The following is a 21,951-nucleotide window of genomic DNA, read 5'->3' on the forward strand; positions in this document are numbered from 1 at the left end:
TTTGTTTGTGAGTAAATTGGTTTGGCTGAGATTAAAGTTATTAGATTAGATTAGATAAAATAAAAATTTATTAATCCCCCAGGTGGGTTCCTCCTTGGTTTTTACACAGCTGACTAAACGTCAAACAGAAAACTGATTAAACAGAAGTATGAGACGGTCGAGAATTTATGCCAGTGTCCTGTTATATTTTAGATAGCAAGGAGCAGACGGCTGAGTTTATTAAACTCCACCGAGACAGCGCTGACGCTAATCAGAAGGCTAGTCCGTCCAATTCACCCAGCCGTTTACTTCCGGCCTACCCGATCTTCTGAGGACCCAGCCCATGTAGACCGCGAAGGCCGGGTCCTCAGGAGGATGCAGCCCATGAATTTAGACACGACCATTGTAATTAAATATATTGACCAGTACCTGTGTATCATGGCAAACAGGTCCTCAGTTGTCCGGGTCTTATTGGGTGACGTGATAATGATGTCATCATCCACTTTGGTGTCATCCATCAGAGGGGAAAGCGAATTATCACTGGGTGTGGAATCTGTAGCACACAACATCCCTAACACATGTCATCTGGCTGTCTGATCACTTAGTATGCAGTCGATGAAATAGCCATCCCTTAAACTACCTTTTTTTTTTTTTTTAGAATTTTAATGTTGTTTTGTGATAAAACAGCTTAATATCAATAAACATCATGGCATTTTGTGAGATTTTCTTTATTTCTTTACAAAATAATACCCTACTTCTTCTGGAAGTGGTATTTTGTTTAGAAACATACCTTTACTGAAGTAATCCTCAGTGTCAGGAGTTGTGGAGTCATCTTTGCTTTCCTGTGGCTGTTGTTGCTGGGCACTTCTGGTAGCACCTGATGTCACTTCCTCCTCTTCTTCCTGTTCTTCGTGTCCTCTATTTCTTGGGTCACTGATTAGGTAAGAATGCAATGTCTCCATTGTGGTACCAGGCACTTTGATTGGACTAGCCCAGGGCCCTGAGTCTGAGTGGGATCCCCCAGCAAACTCATATGCTGGGGGTGGAGGATGATCTGATCGGATACCTCCTCTGGGACATACAGGTCTAGGGGGTTCTTTCACGTGCTCTTCCTCTTCCTCCTCTTCATCTTCATCATCATCATCATCCTGGGAGAAGGAGCGTTCTCCTAAAACCCTAAACTCAGGATGTGCACGAGATGAGTGGGTGAGCCCTCTGAACTCTCTATGAGAATGGATATGTGTGTGTAGATCCACAGGAGATGGATGGGGAGCACGTGGGACAGGTCGATGCACAGGTGAGCTGTCCTCAGAGAGGTCTGATGATGGGTCCATTCGGGTTCGGAAGGCAGTCATAGCCCAGAAAGTTCCAGGTCCATAGCGGTCCTGTCTAAGTAGCAGGCTTTCATAAGATGGAGGCCCATCAGGATGACGGCCAGGAGGTGTTGGTTGTGCATGCTCAGGGGAGGAGGTGTGCTCGTGACCTGGTGGTCTAGGAGGAGGTCTGCGAGGAGGGAGAGGCCTAGTGTTAGGAGGTGGCGGAGCCAGAGTAGAAGCACTAGGAGGACATTTGGGTCTTGTAGCAGTTTCTGTTACACTTGGTGTTTCCTGGTCTGTAGTGTAAGTAATTTGTGGATCTGCAGATTGGCTAACAGAATGAAGCTGCACTGATCGAAGAGCAGACGGTGTTATCGCTGACAGATTTGAACTAGGAATTGTTAATGTAGAGTTTGAACTTGGTGGTGGGTTGGTATTTGATGCTTCAGGAGCCAACATCTTTGTGCCAGTGGCTAAAACATTTGCAGCTCTGTGTTTGCTATGGTGCAATGTGTGCATGTGGTAAGTCCGGTGGGATAACGTGTGTCTGACATAGCCACCATGAAGGATACTGAGATCCAGCTGAGAAGGTGGAGGTGGAAAGTCTGGGTCTCTCTTATAGCAAGAGGAAATGGAAGCTCCATCTCTGGGGAAATGCTGCAGGGAAGCGAGAGAAGACTTCCTCTCTGGCACTTTGGGCTTCCTCTTGCCAGTTGAAGGAGACAATGGTCCAGGGAAAAATGCTGCCGAAGATGTGGGCAGGGTTGATGTAGGTGTTTCTGATTGGCTGGAATAACCACTTGATGGTGAAGCCAGACCAGCCAGTTTCTCAGGAGACCCTAGTTTGAAGTCTTCAGGTGGGAGTGGTGAACTAGTTGCCACAGTGTCTGAAGCCTGGGTAGGGGCCTGGGTTTGGGTTTCTGTGGAAGAGGAAGAGCTGTCTGGTGACTTGATACACTCCATGACAGTAGTGCCTGTGGCAGTGCTTGAGTTGGACATGGATGTGTACTCACCATTGTTGGACTTCAGTTCACTGTTATGAAGCCAAAGGTCTGCATAGTCAGATTGCACAGCACCTTCATCTTTAAATGAGTGTGTATCTGCAGAGCTGAAAGACATGGGCTCTACTATGTCCACGGTTTCCCCCAGTCCCATTCCCCATGTTCCCAAAGGCTCTGCCACTAAACAGGATGTCTGTAATGGTTCTGGAGCAACTCCAAGCTCTAGGTCCAGTTCCAGCTTCATATCTGTGGAAGACAAAGTAAGCTCCTGCTCAATAACCATCTTTGGTTGATCCTGATCTGCCTGTGTGTCCGTTCCAACATCAACACTACCACTGGGTTCCTTTAGTGAGGAGGTTCGTTTGGGTGGTGGAGGTTTTACTTTCGGTTTCCTCAATGAACGAGATGTCCTCCCCAGGGTTAGAGTGCCTGCTCTGAAGTCAGCAGAGGGCTCAGGGTAAACTCCATGTGATAGTGGTGCTGCCACAGTGTTGGACTGACCACAGTCAGGCCCTTGGTCTGCATAGTTATACATGTATCCTCTATAACTCTGATTACACTCTCTGATATGCACAGAGGAGGAATAGAAACCTTCTGTATCAGATGGGTAATGAGAGCCAGGCTCTGTTTCAGTGTTGCTCGTTTTGTCACTGAAGCCAGCTTGGTCTTCAAGGCTATGTTTAGAGCTGTACTCTTGGGTTACCCCATGGCTCTTGCTCAGGTTTTGGGTCTGGTCAGGGTCTTGATCTTGGTCAGTCTGATCTTGGTCTGGAGGGTATGTCCACTCTCCTTCACTGGCTGTACTGACCCCTGCATCATCCAGCTGGTCTGTGGCTGAGGATGTGAATGAGCTTGATCTGTGACCCTGGCCTTGGGGTCTGAGGTCAGAGTGATATGAGGGATCGAGGGAGAATCCCTCATCAATAGCATTGGGCACGGTGTTGAGTGACAGCTCTGAATCACAGTGGGATGAGCCTGTCAATGGTGGAGAAGAGGGTGGCGGGATGGTTTCAGATGTTTGTGAGGGGCAGGTAGAACTAGAACCACTCCAGTTCCCGCTGGATGACTGGTGGTCTTCTTTGTGATCCACATGGCTGCCTAAGACTCCTGTTGTAGACACTGAATGAATAGGGCTACTAAAAGTATCTGAGCTTGACGAGATCTCACAGCTGCCCATGTCAGCCTTGCGTGGTAACCGTGAACGACCCCTCTCCATCCAGCTATGCTCTGGGCTTCCACCTCCTCCACCTCCTCTGTCTCTCTCCCCAGTTCGCTGCAGCCTTTTTAGGCTTCCAAGTTGTAGCGGCTCTGGAGCTGCTTGGTCATCTGTGCTCTCCTCTTCATCCTTCATCATCATCATCTTCATTCTTGGACTGGGGCCAGCTGGAATAAAGTCCTCTGCTTCGTAAGGTGACAATTCTTCATCCTCATCATCATCGTCATAATTGTCATCGTCATCCTCATCACTATCCATCAGACGTCCACCCTCTCGTGGAAGGCTACGGGAGCGCAATCGCCCACCATGGGATGTAGCTGTGGTGTATGTTGAGTCTGACTGGTCACCAAGAGAAGAAATATTTCCTGTTGAATGGGACAAAGACGCAGGAATTCCCTGATGGCCTCGCTGAGCTCTAATACGCCTTCTGGAGGGAGCAGCTGTACCTGAAAATGAAAAAACAGAAAAGAGAGAGGGGAACAGATGGAGATATTTCTTAATGCATGTGGCCTGTAGATTGTAACTGCAAAAAAGAATTAATTATAATTCCAGATCAATTAATCAAGTTTAGGGATGAAAGTAGATAAGCAGCTTCGAGATCATTTTCATGCAATGGGATCTAGAGGGTCTTTGAAAACAGAGTAGATTAATCAAGGAGGAACCGTGCTGTAATGTGTGGTAAAAGTGCTCACCCTAAAGAACCTCCTCCAGTATCAGAAACTTACATGCTATAAGAAAATCATCTGTCTGGCAGCCAGAGTCACGAGTGTGATGGAGGCGACCACTGACTGAGAGTTCTTCCTGACAGAGCGAGAGTTGATGTGGATTGGCATGGATAATCACTGTGCGCTCTCTTGCCACAGGTGATTCATCGGAATCTGAAAGCAAAGAATCAAAGTGTCTTTACTTTCGGAAATATCCTGCGCTAATTTTTTCATCTGAGTTTTTCTTCAGAACGTGATATCCACAAACAACCCCGCAGGAAGACGAACCCTTAAATAAACAACAACTTTGTTTTTTAATATCCTTTTGGCTCGCATCTTTAAACTTTACACATAATTGTGAAGTTTTTTAACTCATGATCAAAATAATTCACATTTAAGCCTCTTTAAAAATGGAGAACCAAATTAGCTGTTTGCAAAAGAATACATGTCATCTTTTTTATTGCCAAAAGTACAAAAATACATAGTATAGTAAAATACTATGTGAGAAGGATTTTATTATAACATACCCATATCGTGCTGTACTCTTTTGGGTATTCCTGTTATGGTTTTCCTCCTCCTTAGCTTCCTTCTCCTCTGAAGAACTGACTGAGAATGGACTAGAGAGCATCGAGCACTTGCTTCCCTGTCAAACCCAACTCCTGTAATAACAACAATGTATATATAAAATGTTGTTTAATAATCTTTTTAAAGAAACTATCTGGTATGATCCCAGGTTTGGGAATATCTAGATGAGTAAGTTTCTGTTTGGGTCCTGACAAAGGCCAGTCAAAGTCATCATCATCATCGTGCTATAATGATTTTAGCGTAGGCTGTATGTTTGTTCCTGAAGTCCTCCAAGATGACTGGTTCAATCTTGATTAAACTTACCCTATAAACTGCCTAGGGTACCAAGATTCACAGCATCTATATGGCAATTGATTAGAATATTTACTTCAAATAAAATGTACTGTTTCTTTTTCTGTGTATGTGTATATAGAAACTGCACAATCAAGGCCAGTTACACCTTTTCTATGCATGTAAATATAATCTAACATTTGCACGTTCATATGCTCATATGCTCCTTACACATGCGTTTTAATAGTCACCATAGGGTTTAAGCCATAAGAATTGTCAAGTTTTTATTTTCTATCCGGTATGATTCTACACCATTAACTATGGGTGAACGATGGTCACAAAAGATTGCAGAGTAAGGGGAATCTTTCCAGACATGTGCATGGTATGGCCAAAGAACCGTGATAGTTGTAAAAGGCCGCAAGTAGTTGCTGCAAACAGCAGGTGTGGCTGTTCTTTCCTTTGAAGCAATATATTTCTTTGCCACTTCAGTTGCATCTTAATTTCTGTGTTTACAATTAAAAGTTCCTATTATTGCTATTAATGTGCGGTTTAAAGCAGTTGACCTATTGCAAATGGTAAAAGTACCACCCTTTCCTCTTTTAGTGACTGTGCAAACGTGTACTTTAAATCAGTGTAGAAAATCATATTTACTAGTAACTATGTAGTCTGTATGTAGTTCTTAAATAGAGCTTAAGCTATTAAAGCTTATGATTTCAGCATTTACAAATAACAGAACAGATATGTTTAACAGTAACAGCCCATGAATGAGCTGTAGCACATACCGAATAAGGCCTGTGCATTATATGTTTCAGATTATCAACTGATTTAAATGTTGTTTATTTTTCAACTTTATTTTCTCTTTCTTCTTTAACTTACCTGTGACATTGATCGGGATGATACAGGAAGAGATAGCATGAGAATCGCCAGATGACTTGTGATCTGATGGTGGGACGTTTTCCTTTGACCAGTTTGTCTGCTTATCCTGGGTTGAAGGTGCACTGGGAGCTGAGGCCTGGGCTCTGTTGCTTCCCAAGACCTCACCGCCTTCACCTTCCCCTGTAGAGGTAGCCTGTAAGAAACAGGCAGAGATTGGTAGCATTAAATGTGCGTTAGGATTTAATTTAAGAAAGTTACAGATTAACAGTAACTACTTACATTGGTGAGGTGAATCTTTTTTTTTTTTTTTTTTTACAATTTCTCTAACAATATCATATACACTCATGGGCACTTCATTAGGTACACTTTATTCAAATAATGAATGACACAAATATCTATTCGGCCAATCACATGCCAGCAACTCAAGATATTTAGGTTTGTAGACATTGACAAAATTACCCAACAGAGATGAAATTCAAGAATCAGAATGGGGAAGTGATTTTGAATGTGGTATGGTTGTTGGTGACAGAAGTGTACCCATCTTCTGGTGGCTGCTTTGAGCATGAAAACATATCATGTCACAAAGCGCCAATCATCTCAAACTGGCTTTTTGAACATGACAGTGAGTTCACTGTACTCAAATGACCTCCACAGTCATCAGATCTCATTCTAATAGATCACCTTTGGGATGTGGTGGTGGCACAGGAGATTTACATCCTGAATATGTAGCTGACAAATCTGTAGCAACTGTGAGTTTATCTTGTCAGACCAAAACCTCTGAAGAATGTTTTCAGCACCATGTTGAATCTATGATATGAAGAATTGAGGGAAAAAGTGTCCAATCCAGTACTAGTAAGGCGTACGTAATGAAGTGTCCAATGAATCTATGCAATAGCTAAGTCTAATTCAAAGTACTCCACACTGAAAGCTGTAGCTGAATGACTCAAACTACTAAACAAGTAATATGATAGGAAAATTAAAGAAATCAAAATGAAAAAGCTTGGTACCTTTCTATTCCATGGAATGAAGATGCAACTTTCAATAGGGTGAAGTGAGTAAAAGCACTCAAACTAAGAACACAAAATATAACAAAAAATAAATTAATTAAGTCGATGAAGTGACATGTGAAATCCAAAAGATTTAAAATAATTCCAAATAAAAAGATTAAAGGAAAATCAAAAGGTGACAACTGAACAAGGCAGTGCACTCTTTTCAACCTTTTCTCCCCAACAGATATTTAATCGATGCTGCTACATGTTCCCGTTCTTCAACCCACAACCCAGGAAATTTTTTAACATATGTTATATAGTGACAATCCTGCATTTATCTCCTAACATAAAAGCTGTAAAAAAAAAAAAGGAAAAAAGGTGTACAAATATTTGACATCAGATGTCAGGTAAGTCACATCACATCTTTCTTACCTTTCTTTGGATCGTCTGAACATCTGCTTCTCTTGGCCTCTCCTTTAGTAGAAAGAAACACGCACATAAAAGCAAGCATTTTTTTTTACACACACAGGCAAATGTTGTAAAGTCTGTCAGGACTGAAAATGATCAATTTTTGGCCAAGTTTAAATGTTCTTTCTTACTTTTCTCTGTATGGTCTGGATTTCTGATTCTTTCACAGGCCTCTCCTTCAAGAGTTTTCGAAACAAGAAAGAGTAGAGCGAGTGTAATTAAAAACACACAACCTCTACACAAAAATGTTCCAAAGCAATTAAAAAAAATAGAAGTGGTATAAAAGATGTAGCATGATAACATATAGTTCCAGACACACAGCCTTAACTGTGCACAAATGTGCATACAACATAAATTTCACATTAGCATGTGTCAATAGAAAAATCACAAACAAATTTCTGTTTTACCTTCCTGGGTTGATAGTCTAAGTCTCGCTCCCTTTCTGCTCTCTCTTGCTGCATGCAAAAGTTAGAATAAGATATTTTATAATTTTATTGGAAGACACGAAGTACAGATTTCATAAAAACCAACAAAAAGTTGTGCCAACAGCACCACACGGCAATTCGAACCAGTTAAGGAAACACTTTAAGCTTATCTAAGCAGCTTATTGTCACCTGTACACAGAATTCAAAGTAAGCAATTTTCTGAATCAATTTATTTATAAATATTTATGTGGGCAATCGTGGCTCAAGAGTTGGCAGTTCGTCTTCATAATCGGAACAACAGTCTCGTTGTTGTGCCCTTGGGGAAGACACTTCACCCGTTGCCTACTGGTGGTGGTCAGAGGGCCCGGTGGCACCAGTGTCCGGCAGCCTCGCCTCTGTCAGTGCGCCCCAGGGCAGCTGTGGCTACAGTGTAGCTTTCCATCACGTGTGTGTGAATGGGTGAATGAATGTAGTGTAAAGTGCTTTGGGGTCCTTAGGGACTAAGTAAAGCGCTATATAAATACAGGCCATTTACCATTTATAAGCACATTTAAAAACAATACAGGTTGACCAAAGTGCTGTACATAGTTGTGGCGACCCACTGCACCCTGCCTTCCTTTTGGCTCATGTGTGTCTTGTTTGCAGGCACTGGACAGGCAGAGTTCCCGTTTACAATCAGTGACACTGGCAACACCTGGGCCAGTGTGCCAGGACTCTATATAAAAAGCCTTTAGGGCATAGTTTTGGTTGGCTCCGAGACACCAGGTTGGACTTTGGCTGCGTTAGGTTTGGTGTTTTACTTTTGACACTATTAGATGCATCATCTTCCACTCATTCATTCCTTCACACACTACTGATGGTACTGATTACACTTACCACTGTTTGTTTTATTTATTTAAAAGAATAAAGCAGCTTGGAATGGTAAATGGTAAATGGCCTGTATTTGTATAGCGCTTTTACTAGTCCCGCCTAGGGACCCCAAAGCGCTTTTACACGTCCAGTCATCCACCCATTCACTCTCACATTCACACACTGGTGGAGGCAAGCTACAGTTGTAGCCACAGCTGCCCTGGGGCAGACTGACAGAAGCGAGGCTGCCATATCGCGCCATCGGCCCTTCTGGCCATCACCAGTAGGCGGTAGGTGAAGTGTCTTGCCCAAGGACACAACGACCGAGACTGTCCGAACCGGGGCTCGAACCGGCAACCTTCCGATTACAAGGCGAACTCCCAACTCTTGAGCCACGATCGCCCATTACATTCCTAACATTACATTCCTAGGAATACATTCCTAACCATGTCTGGTTTTTTTTTTGTCATGACAAAAAAGTAAAAAGTAGATCAAACACACACACACAAAGAACAAAACTCAGTCACAATTAAATTATGTGTTTTTAAACGGCTTTTTAAAAATGTCAAGTGTTGAAGAGATCCTAGTTTCAAGAGGCAGATTGTTCCAAAGTTTGGGTGCAGCGATCGCAAAGGCCCGATCTCCTCTGGTTTTTAGCCTGCTTCTAGGGACAACTAGACTTATCAGCTGACCTGAGAGTTCTATTAGGAGTATTTTTAGTTCCCTTAAAAGCTATGTTTTCAAAATTGTCAAAACTGTTACTGATTTGACAAGTGGATCTGTTGCATCTGAGCTCCACACACAACATTCACAAATGCAAACATTATATTGGTTCAGAGCATGGAGTAGTTTCTCCTTCTTGAAGCCACACGGCAGAATTGTTTTAAGACGGGTTTACACAACTATCATGGCCAAAATAACTCACAATGATAATTTTATCAGGCTATAAAAATATGTGATTGCAGCAAAAATTATATCAATCAAATTAATCTCTAACTTTCTTTATTGTGTGTTTGATCACTTGTGTTGCATAGGAATCGCAATCAAAATATGGGTGGAGGGAGGTGGAACTCTGACACCGTAAGATGTCCGTATGAAAATATTATCTCCTTTTATTTTGTTTTACAGGAGTCAACAATAAGTGTTAAGGTGCAATATCAAAATACATGCATTTGACTGAAGAAGAATTTTGGAGATACCAAATTTTATCACAACTTTTGCTACAGATATTAACTGACCACTGATAAGATGCACAGTCCTAAACAAGGATTTATGAAGCAAGGGAAGTACCTGGTGTAGTTGCTGTCATTTACAGTGAACCGCATCTTAACTCCACCCTGTTTGTTAAACGTAACATACTCTTAGTTCATGTTACTCTCAGTGAGTCATTCTTACCGCTCTTGCCAGGCGACTCCTCTGTTGTCGCCGGATGGTGTGGGGCGAAGGGAAGGTGGGCATGGGGGGCGCCACTGAGATAGAGATGGTCACCCTGTTTCTCTCCCGACTCGTGGACCGCTCCCGATGTTGTTCATCTGTGAAAACCGAACACACGAGTACAAATTTCCAATCCATACTTTGTACATAATGCAACTTTGCCCCTGATTTTGCCTCTCTCACCTCGGTGCAGAGCTCTGAGACTGAGCTGAGCATTTCTGTGCAGCTCCTCCAGACACGGCGGTCGGGTGCAAGGATGAAATACATTGTGCTGCTGGTGCCATGGAGCCTGATAGTGAACCGACAGCTTGCTCTCTATGTCGAGGTTTGACACCGCTAAGATGAGAGGAGAGAGACAATTAATTCTCTTAAATAGAATCTTTGATATGACTATCCATGTTTAAGTTTTAACTTGGGACTCTTGAGTTTGCGTGTCCAGTCAAAAACTAAAATATGGTTTCTACATCATAAATAAACAGGACGCGCAGAAATCAAAATTGTCTCCAAAAAAATTTGAAGCAAAACAACAATGCTATGAATTGATGATGAGGAGAAGAAGGAAAAGCGATCAACATCATCGAGAACCATGTGAAGAAACAGGAGAGAGATGCACTAAATTCACAGAAAGATTATGACAAGCTCCTCAAGATGCTTGAATAACCTGCCCATCAAATGCTTTAGCATAAAATTAGGAAAGCTGCTGTTGTGCTGAAGGCCAGCACAATAAATGTAGATATAATGTAGTTTTCATTAATTTAATATGACATTAATTCATAAATAACTTCACTTTTGGAATTTTAAATAGTTTTGAAGGCAATCTCTATTTACTTTTAGAACAAAGGGCTTTTGCAGAGTGCTTTGCGCACACACATACAAGTATATCCTTCGATCCATATTCTTAACTATTTGTTCAGTTCAGGGTCACTAGGAGGCTCGAGCCTATTCCAGCCGTCAGAGGACTAACACAGACAGAAAGACAAGCATTCACTCCTACCTTCACACCTTTGACCAATTAAAATCACCAGTTAACCTAACAAGTATGTCTTTAGACATGCTTGCAGGGGGAAGCTGGCGTGCCTGAAGAGATCCTACGCAGGCACAGAGAGAACATGCAGGCTCCACACTGAAAGACTTCAGCCAGTGAACCTTCTTCAAATCTGTTTACAGACAGAATTTGTCAGTCTCTAGTCTGTATGTCTTGTGGGATGAAAACACGAGACAAAGCCCTGACACACCAGCAGGTGGCAGCTAAACCCACACCTTAAACTCTGAACATACCAACAGACCACTGTAAATTTCTCAGTCCTTCATGTTTTTATTGCAACAAAGATTTCAGCAAAGAAAAATTTCTCCCATCATAAATGATATACATATATATATATATATATATATATATATATATATATATATATATATATATATATATATATATCATTTGCATATAATTCTCAAAGTTGATGTTCACACAAGAAGTGAAAGAATGACCGATACGTGCTGTTAAGCTCTTTAGCTTATGCAATCAATTGTCTTATAACTCATAATTCAAAATGCACTTGTATCCTTGGAAGCCACACTGTATGTCAGTAGCCACACAACCTTCCTTATATGTGCCTGCATCCAATTATAATCAGACAGCATTTGGCTTATGTAAACTACAAGGTTAAAAAACACAGAGTCACTTCAGTGACATCAAACAAACCATTACAAATTACAGTTACAGACAAAGTCACTTTTTTAGATTTCACATCTGTATAATTCATAAAGATAATGTTTTTGAAGATATAACAAGACTTCACACAGCCGAAGAAAAGAACTTGAACTTTTTTAAGAGAAACTGAGATATATTTTAGTTTACAAGTAGGACAGACAAGCAAAATATATTGATCAAAGCTGGAAGAAAAGTTTAGTGTCTGTACATTGCTGACACATTATGTCCATTAAATTGGTACATTGTTGCTGTTTAGTACAACCAGCATTTCTATATGAGTACTCATAAAGTGTGGTATGATCTTAATCAAGTCAGATTAAACTGAACAAACTGAAAGCAGTGCCTGCATGAATGCTGATTTAAAGTCCCGTCTCTTGCCAACTTTCTCTCTTTTATCCATCATTGCTCTGTTTTTTACTCTACGTCTAAGTCTCTGTTTCCCCAAACTGTGATATTTGCAGATGCAGTGTCAGCAACTTGCAACATTGTTGCCAAGAATTGCATAAAACACCATTAATGACAAGAGAGGGGGAAGTATGAAAGAAAAAAGTAGAGTGCAAAAGAGAGTAAATGCCTGGGAATATCAAACCAAATTTTGTGATAAATGCATGCAGACAGTAAAGAGAGATCTCAAAACGATTTGCTGAACAACTTCAATAACTCCCCCACCCCCCCCCCCCCCCCCCCCCAAAAAAAAAAAGTGTTGATGAGAAACAGAGAAAACAAACAGATGAGAAAAAGATAGCATTTTATGTTGTATCAACTCTTAGATCAACAGTATGTTTATCTAAGTTTAAAGGCAGAAAAATGTCAGTTTGTTTCAACTGGACAATTATTGTGTGTTCAGATGTTACAACCCCAAAATTAATTGCAATGCTGTAACACTGCAATTAACAGCAAATTGAAGCACCTATATGTCAAGCAGCTGCTTTTATTACACTGACAGTGTTGGATGAACACAGTTTTGCCACATGCAGTTTCCTTTCTCTCGCCATGTTGGGTGTGCTGAATATCTGCAGGAGGACTGGTGGCACTTATAACAGCTTGGGCACACTCCAAAATAGTTTCTCTATGAAAAGAAATTCATGGTTCTATGAAAAATGATATAATATATATATATATTATATATATATATATATATATATATATAAAACTCTAAATATAAATAATCCTAGTAAATTAAAAAAATGAATAGAATTCAAATGAAAATCGAACAAACAGAGCTTATTAATCTAGAAATCATGAAACTTAACTTTTTGAAATACATGCTTATAAATCTGATACTGGCAACAAGTTTCATTCAAGTCATGTTTACCTCAGTGTTGCATCATTTTTTAACAGCACTCTGTTTCATAGCTGCTTTACAGTATTTGAAAAAAGATCTTTCTTTCTTCCCAGTTTTGCTTGATGTAAACTTCAGATGTTTAACCTCATCATAAATAATTCCCACTTCTGATAGATTTGATCAAAGATTTGGCAATAGTATTCGTAATCTGTGAAACAAAAGGGATGGAAAGAGGATGCCATGCCTATTTGGGATGCTCTTTTTAGACTCAGTCATGTTATTAATAGAGCTTTATTGATGACTAGTTGTGAGATGTCTCACCAGGTGTTTTTTTAAGAACTGCAAAACTGTTTGTTGCCTTTATATCACTATTTCATTTAAGAGTTTTTACCAGCAAATTCAATATATCTGTCAAAAATAATCCACATTTTATAAGTTGTTTTTTGTGCTACTTTTGATTCAATATGTGCTAAATGATCTAAAAATGTATTTTTATTACCATTTTACACAGTGTCACAACTATACTTGTATCAAGGTTGTATGAAGCAGGACTACAACCAGACATAATCATCTGTGACAACTACACATGTCCCAGATTTAGCATTAACTTTTCTATTACTGGTCCAGCTATATTTATATATAGTTATATATATATATACAGATTTTGTATCTCTTTTTTTAAAATCTCTTTCAATCTCTCTTGTGCAGATGTGAGTGAATGTAAGTCATTAGTAGAATGTATTAGGGTGTATCTGGGTCAGGCAGTATACTCCCTAGGCAGTAGCTGCAGAATCTTGTCATAGTAGACAGCTGTTATATAAGAAACACAAGCCAGCCAGTTCTGCTGAGGAAAATTGCACTGTGAGCGTATGGCTACTCAAACGGTGCAACATCTCATATTTTCTGAGATTCTGGTTTTGTATCTCCTCCTGGTCCACTGTTGCTTTTTTCTGTGGAATTTGTATGGTCTCCTTGTGAATGTGAGGTAGATAATATGCTCATGCATGGAATAGTGTACTGTATTAAAGTATTTTGAGTGGTCAGTGTAAGCACAAATGACTATAAAGATGTAAATGGTGTGAATCGTCAGACACCCCACGATATGATATTATCACAATACTTCACTCAGGATCTTTGCTGGGTGTAACACGTCACTGTGATTACATGATATTTTTCAGTAACACAGTAATGTAAAGCGTTACTGTATTTACATTACAATTACAATTACAAGCTACAATCAGATGATTTTATTTCATGTGTGGAAAGAGAAAAATGGCACAGTGGTACAGCAATAGAGCTTCTGGGGAGTGGAGATATGGAAATTACTTTAATTTTTATTGCACAATAGGATGAGAGTGCGATGGTAAAGTTGAAGTGGCATCCAGCTACATTATGCTGCTCATACAACTTTAGCCCTTTGCAAGCAGCTGCACAGACAGCATGCTAACACAAAGCTAGCAAAGAATCCAGAGTGACTTTATAGCTGTGTTTGCTGTCTCCTGCCCAGCAGCCAGACCCTGATCTTCACCAGGTAGCAAAGGGAGTGATTTCTATTATTGAAGGCTCTCTGCCTTACAGTATAAAGCGCCTTGAGTTGAACGTTGTTGTGATTTTGCGCTGTATGTAAATAAAATGGAATTGAATTGAATGAGAACTCAGACTTGTAGGCTCCGTTTCTACCTTTTCATGTTTCTAAAGTAGAATCACTGTGACGATTGCTTTAAAGTCTCTTTGGGCTGCTTTTCATCTTTGCTTTGTGTTGCCGGCTGTGTTTTCATGTGCAAATACTAAAGAAAGATCCTATGTGTGTCACCGTTAGGGTAGGGATTTGTGTTGGTGTGTGGGACTGTAGCCTATAGGTTTATATTGTTAACTGGTAATGATGTAATAATTTCAGGTAATTTTATAGAGTAATGATACAATAATAAGTAGTGTAATGAATCACTTTCTGTGGTGAGTAACCAAGTAACATACTGCTTAACTTAAATGTATTACTTAAATAACAAGTATTGTATAATACATTATTTTTCTTGAGTCTTTACCCCAGCACTGCTCCCGATACAATATTATTGCAATTTTGAACATTTTGCAATATTCTATATGATTATTGCATTAACATATATTGCAATTTATCAAACTTTTTTTGGGGAAAATGATGTCCTTCAATTTAAACTTTCCATATCTCTTTGTCACTAAAAGGTCCCGTAAATGTTGTCATAAGACTGCCAGTCTGCGATTGAATGGGATCAAGTTTGCAGTTAAATTAAATCAGCTTCTGATAATACAGCAAATAACAGTGATTAATCGTCAAAAATCACATATCTGTTGCTGTCTACATAGACAAAAATTCACCTTTAATTTTAACATTTACTCAAAGCAACCTCCCTGTTCCCTCAAGTTGTGCTCATTTTACAAATACTTAGTCAACATGTTGGCGGTCTGTCCACATTTATAAATGAGGTACCAATTATTTGCCAACCTTTGACAATCTCTCTGAGAGATTGGCAAGATGGGCCTTTTTGTTTGTAGTATTCCTGGAGTATTTTAATTTATTATAATAAAATATCAATATTTTGTGTGACTGTATCAATACAATATTGCCAGACAAAATGTACTTATATATGCAGTATCAGTTTTTTCCAAGCCCTATAAAAATGGCAGTATAATCGTTTGCTGTACAAGGCTTATTGTTATAAAAACTAAGAATTTTCAGACATATACAAAAAAACAATATATACACAAGTACACATACTTGCATTTACTCTGTGTACATACACACACGTATGTGCTCAGATAAAACAAAGAAAAGAAAATTTAAAAAAAATAAATTAAATTATTTTTTTTATTTAATCAGAATTAATTTAATCAGTTAATCTTTAGGTTGATTTATTGATTAATGTCTATTAATCTATACAATATACAATGGCATACAATATATATTTTTAAACTTGACCAACAGTACAAAACTCAATCAACTAAACGTTTATACAAAGTGGCAACTTAGATACCAACATGGAAGTGCTTAAAAGCCAGTCCCTCATGGCAGAAATAAACATACCTTGGCACAAAAAAAAAAAAAGCTTTTATCTCTTCCTGGTTCTCTAATCGCTAGTTTCCCTGATCTTGACAACTGAAAAGGACTTAATTCTTTTTTTTCTAACCACATGCATAGATTTTCTGCCATTTATCCCACAAGGAGAACATCTATGTAGGAAGTCCCCAACCAGTTGATGGATTTGAATCCAGCCTTCTTGCTACAAAACAACAGTACTACCACTGCATCACTATGTGACAACATGCTTGGTAGACAATACAGGTTTATAAAATCAAGCATGGAGACCGCTTCTACAAACATGAGTGAAAGAATGAATCACTTTCAGGAACTTAGTGAATTCCAGCATAGTACCGTGATACAATGCCACCTGTGCAATAGGTCCAGTCGTGAAATTTCCTCACTATTAAATATTCCACAGTCAGCTGTTAATGGTATATAACAAAGTGGAAGCGTTTGCGAGTGACAGCAAATGAACCACAAAGTGGTTGGCCACGTAAAATTGCAGCGCATGGTCAGCAGATGCTGAGGTGCATAGCGCATCGAAATTCCCAACTTTCTGCAGAGTCAGTTGCTGCAGACTTCCAAACCTTATGTAAACTTCATATTAGCTCAAGAATAGTGCTTAAAGAGTTTCATGGAATGGGTTTCCATGTTTGAGCAGTTGCATCCAAGCCTTACATCACATTATATGAAAGTGCAATGGAAAGCGTTGGATGCAGTGGTGTAAAGCACGCCGCCACTGGACTCTAGAGCACTGGAGGAACGAATCACACTTCTCCATCTGGCAATGCGATGGACGAGTCTCGGTTTGGCAGTTGCCAGGAGAACAGTACTTGTCTGAATGTATTGTGTCAAGTGTAAAGTTTGATGGAGGGGGAATTATGGTGTGGGTTTCTCTTTCAGGAGTTGGGGTGGGTCCTTTAGTTCCAGAAGAAATGGAACTCTTAATTCTTCAGAATACCAAGACATGTTGGATAATTTCATGCTCCAAACTTTATGGGAACATTCTGGGGACGGCCCCTTCCTGTTCCAACATGACTGTGCAACACAGACTTTGCACAAAGCAAAGTCCATAAAGACATGGATGAATAAGTTTGGTGTGGAAGAACTTGACTGGCATGCACAGAGCCCTGATCTTAAACTGATAGAACACCTTTGGGATGAATTAGAGTGGAGACCGCAAGCCAGGCCTTCTCATCCAACATCAGTGTCTGAAAGAATGGTCAAGAATTCCCTTAAGCTCACTCCTAAACCTTTTGAATTAACCTTCCTAGAAGAGTTGCAGCTGATATAGCTGCAAAGATCAGGCCGACATCCTATTAAACCCTTTGGATTAAGAATGGGATGTCACTCAAATTTATATGAATTTGAAGGCAGATAAATTAATTTGCGAATACAGCATACACAAAAGGTTTAAAGGTTTATTAACACTAAATGGATATCTGTGCTTGAGCACTGTATATATACAGCCTAACACACCACTCCCTCCCAAAAATATGGATACGGCAATATTCTACATTGATTCTACAAATGATATAAAATCAACACAGGAGAATGGTCCTGTCCTAATAAAAATCCAATGAACATTTTAGACAATCAAAATAGGGACTAAACAGGAAGAAAGAAGTTTAAGATACACTTGATGTTGGAGATAGTACCTCTGGATCGCACAGGGACGCACCCTAGACCAAGACAAGCCAAAGCCATAGTCAGCAGCTGTATAGTTCCTCTTTTTCTTTTCTCCCTCTGTGTCTTCGTCTGTTGGTCCTCCTTTCTCTTTTAGACTCCTTATCATCTGTTTCTCAGTAATAACACCTTATTTAAAGCTACAGACCTTTCTAAACCATTCCTGTGCAAGCCCAACATCCAACAACAACTAACAACATCTGCATACACAGACCTCTCCCTCCTCCTCCTCCTCCTCATCACCCACCCACCTGCTATCCCTGCTTTCTCCTCCCTTCAGCTGACCCAACATATCACTATAAAGGAGTATTTCGTTCTTGTCCACAGAATATGTGGATGTTCCACTTTGGCTTTCCTGACAGCCTCATGACACTAACAAAGAGTGACAGGACTACACGTCTGTATGCCATCCCTGTTGTCCCTGTGATTCACCCCCATGTGCCCGTATCAGATGGTAGATTCTGGCCTGGGCATGGCCTGTCCCTGACCATAATCTCTTTATGATGCGGTAATATGTGGAAGGAGGCTTCAGCGTCAAAGTATTAATGTATTAATCCACCACATGCTGGGAATATGTATGACCGTGATCTAAAAGACATGCTGTGCGGTTATAACATCTCTCATTGATGCAGTCAAATATTTGAAGAACCTTCCAACACTGAACAAGAGGGGAGAAAATTGAGTCTACAGTTTGAAAAGCTGAGCTCAATGGTGCTTTTTTTTTTTTTTTTTGCTTTTTTTTCAATAATGCAGTGTCCTCTTTAGAGAAACTTTGTCTTTGTCGGAACTGACTATCAGGGTCATGATCCCCATGTGGGTGTAAAATAAACAGCACGCACTCACAGAAAGAGAGAGTGTAAGCGCACCCCGCCTGGTAATCTGCTGTAATCTGGAGCTCTGACTTTGGAGAAGAGCTGGTGGAGCTGGCAGTCTGATCAAGGAGCTTTCAGCCTCCTGCCATGCCCGGGAGACACACCAGCAATATTTGAACTCACATCTAAAGCCATCACGTGTCCCCGCACGCTTCCCCGCAGTGGTCAATATGCAGACAAAGAGAGCACATGGCTCCGAATATTAAATGTACAGACATTGCTCGTGGGTTGCCTCAGTTATTTACAGCACATTTCCTAAACAGGACTGCTGGGAAGTCTTTAATAGCTTGGCGTCCCTGGGGTTGTTTGTCAGGGGCTGTGGTACTGAGTGATCTATGAAACATCAGTGCAAGATCAGAGACCTTTCAACCACATATTAACTGCTTCGTAACCTGAGCTTCTCAGATAGGACCCTAATGGGTTGCTCTGCCTGAGAAGCTTAACCAAATCACTTTTATCAGTCTCATCTTTTAAGTCACTTAAAACAAGCTTTTACAGACTTGTTTTAATGGAGGGATCACGCTCGGTATTTTTCTCTTGCATTTTCTTAGTTTGATGATTATGATTGTAACTGTGATACCATATAAATGACTACTTCTGTATATATTTTTGTCAAAAGATACACACTGTTTTTGAGACTGACCTGCTAATATAATGTATGATCAACAGCAGCAACGTCATGTTGCTAAAAGTTCTTTAAAGCTGAAATTTAAAATAAAACAGTAAGCACTACAGACCTTTCACTAATGTACTTGCTACCTTTAACCTCCTAAGACATGCATGTATTTTTTATTTCTCTTTGCTATTTGGGCTGATTGGGACCTGATGAATGTAAAAACAGATTTTTTTTTTTTACCTGATTTTTGTTTCTGAGAAAAAATATATATATTTTGGTCTAGACAACCCAAAATGTGAAGTCCTAGGAGGTTAAGAATAAACCACTTTGCAGTGACTTCATGTTGTATGTCATAATTCTTCCATGTCCAAAGTCATTTGCAAAGGCAAAAGTGCTGAACATTTATGTTCGAAGAACCATCTTGCTCGGTAGACGTTTAAGATCCTTTCACTGAATTTACAACAAAATAGTAAAGGTTGCTAGTTCAGAATTTATTGGACTTCACAAAATGCTTTGAAATTGAATTATCAGTCCCTGATAAGATTTCTAAAGCTAGATTTTTAAAAATTTTGATGGAATTGTAGTGTAATTTATCTCAATGCGCTGGCATATAATGTGACTTGCTTCGAGTGTGTATCTTCTCAAATCATTACATTTACTGCTGTTCTCTGTTTCTGTTCCTATTTCGAAAGCTGCACACCTGCGCCATTGTTCAGTCTCCCCCCTCCTCAGTCCCTCTGTTCTTTCCCTCCTGCACAACATTCATGTTATCATAGCTACATGCCCATTTCTATAAGGCTGTGGGACTTGGCCGTAATGGCAAACAGAGATGAGGCAGAGCATCTGTCAATACAGGCGTAGGCTTATTTATAGCATCCACTACGTCACAATGGGTCAGACGAGCCAGAGAAAATATCAACAATATAACAGCAGGTTAAATGTTCAAGGGATTATTTCCTGGCTCTGTACTTGCTGTTTGCTCAGTATTAACAGACACCAGTGGAAAGCTCCTGTGCTGCCCCTTAGTGGTACTGCATGAACACTACATAGAGTGAGAGCCAATGTTGTGTATTTGTAATTATGGTTACAGTGAGTTTATTACTGGGGTGCATTGTACAAACATTCACTTCATGTACAATTGTTATAAAGGCATAAAAAAGCTATATGTCATCAAAGGATTTCTATACCAGACGGCAAGTACGCTTTGTTTCTTAATGTTGGCAATTATCACATGGCAGTCTACACGGTGCCTCAGTAAATATATAAGTAAATACACGTTTTGTATTTTTTCTACCAAACACCTGACATACTTAAAATGTTATCTGCATGTTTTTATAAAGACTTTTATGAATAAAGATGGTCATTTTATACTGATGCTGTTTAGTATCCTAGTTTCATATTCCTGTCTTAATGCTGTCTGTTGTTCCATCTTCCATCACTGTGTCTAGTGATCCATGATACCTTAATGCATCCCTAACCAGACTAGGGACAAAAACGTTCGTTATAACTGTAAAAAAACAATTGTAACGCTTCAATTACAGGTAGTTTAATTTTAGGAGAAATTACCTGATGTGACATGTATAGAGAATTATCAAGAGAAAATTATACATAGATCTTTTTTTTTTTTTGGCAAAGCAGGCAACTGCTTAACTTGAGAAAAGTTCTTATAAATGTTTAATAAAGTACCTGCACATTACCAAGTGGGAGACACACACTGTTAGCACCGTGTGTCATTAGGTACAAAGTCACATTTCTCTAAAAAGTGATCAAATACTGGAGATTCCTCAAGTAATAAGAAACAATAAACACTTATGTTGGTGTGTATCTGCTGGATGAGTAACACTTTTCCCCAAAGAATTCAAGTTAACTGTTAATGTAAAGGTAGATTTATATACTATAATGGTGTACTCATACCATCCGCTTTATACAGTAACCATAGTTAAGTGTGTCTTTGTTTCTCTCCAAAAATATCAGAGATCACCTCTGTATAGGCCAGCGGCAGGAGGGTGGGAATAAATGCCACTATCATACTGTAAGAACTGTGGCCGTATGTGTGTGTGATTTCATATTGTTCTCTGTGTGCTTGTCAGACACACTGCTGCCAACATGTCTGTGTGTGTGTGTGTGTGTGTGTGTGTATGTGTGTGTGTGTGTGTGTGTGTGTGTGTGAGCGCTTCAGCCATGTTAGTGGGATGGCACAAGACAAGCCATCGCCCATGTTATTTTTAACTGTGTGTCTCCATGGAAACCGGCACATTTGCAAGGAGTGGGTGATCTCCTGCTGTGCACGTGCCGAGGAAGACTCCTACCCTGGTCACAGCGTGAATGGGTATGTGTCTGTGTGCATGCATGCGCAAGTGTGTGTGTCTGTCTGAGTCTGTTTTCAACTGGTCTTTATTCCAATCACACTAATGGGCTATGTTTTTCTTTTTCTTTTTAGTCTTCTGTCTGTCTGTAATTCTAATGACATGCCAAGTCTAAGAGTGTGACAGAAGAAGAGACCAAAGAGAGACAGGCAGATACTGAGGGGGAGAGGAAAGGGCTTCTGAGGTGACTGAAGAAACACCAACATGCTGTAGAAGACGACAGGTGGGATTCTGCTGCAGCTATGTTAACC

The 21,951-nt window shown here is 39.9% G+C and overlaps 2 protein-coding genes across 2 annotated transcripts in view; one reads left to right on the top strand and one right to left on the bottom strand.

Moving 5' to 3' along the window:
* The window catches only part of nhsb (Nance-Horan syndrome b (congenital cataracts and dental anomalies)), a 61,273-nt gene that overhangs the window by 7,511 nt on the left and 31,811 nt on the right, over window positions 1-21,951 (bottom strand). The window contains exons 2-12 of the mRNA XM_085167446.1: window positions 10,296-10,448; window positions 10,074-10,210; window positions 7,812-7,859; window positions 7,536-7,580; window positions 7,369-7,410; window positions 6,955-7,017; window positions 5,948-6,140; window positions 4,744-4,875; window positions 4,238-4,390; window positions 770-3,958; window positions 409-532 (exon numbers count right to left, since the gene is read on the bottom strand). Of these exons, the coding sequence (XP_085023572.1) occupies window positions 409-532; window positions 770-3,958; window positions 4,238-4,390; window positions 4,744-4,875; window positions 5,948-6,140; window positions 6,955-7,017; window positions 7,369-7,410; window positions 7,536-7,580; window positions 7,812-7,859; window positions 10,074-10,210; window positions 10,296-10,448 (4,279 nt within the window). The remainder of the gene's footprint in view (window positions 1-408; window positions 533-769; window positions 3,959-4,237; window positions 4,391-4,743; window positions 4,876-5,947; window positions 6,141-6,954; window positions 7,018-7,368; window positions 7,411-7,535; window positions 7,581-7,811; window positions 7,860-10,073; window positions 10,211-10,295; window positions 10,449-21,951) is intronic.
* The window catches only part of ace2 (angiotensin I converting enzyme 2), a 47,639-nt gene continuing 47,504 nt past the window's right edge, over window positions 21,817-21,951 (top strand). Inside the window, exon 1 of the mRNA XM_085167511.1 lies at window positions 21,817-21,923. The gene's annotated coding sequence lies outside the window, so the exon portion shown is untranslated. The remainder of the gene's footprint in view (window positions 21,924-21,951) is intronic.

This window comes from Neolamprologus multifasciatus, chromosome 1, assembly GCF_963576455.1.
Source record: "Neolamprologus multifasciatus chromosome 1, fNeoMul1.2, whole genome shotgun sequence".
NCBI lineage: Eukaryota > Metazoa > Chordata > Actinopteri > Cichliformes > Cichlidae > Neolamprologus > Neolamprologus multifasciatus.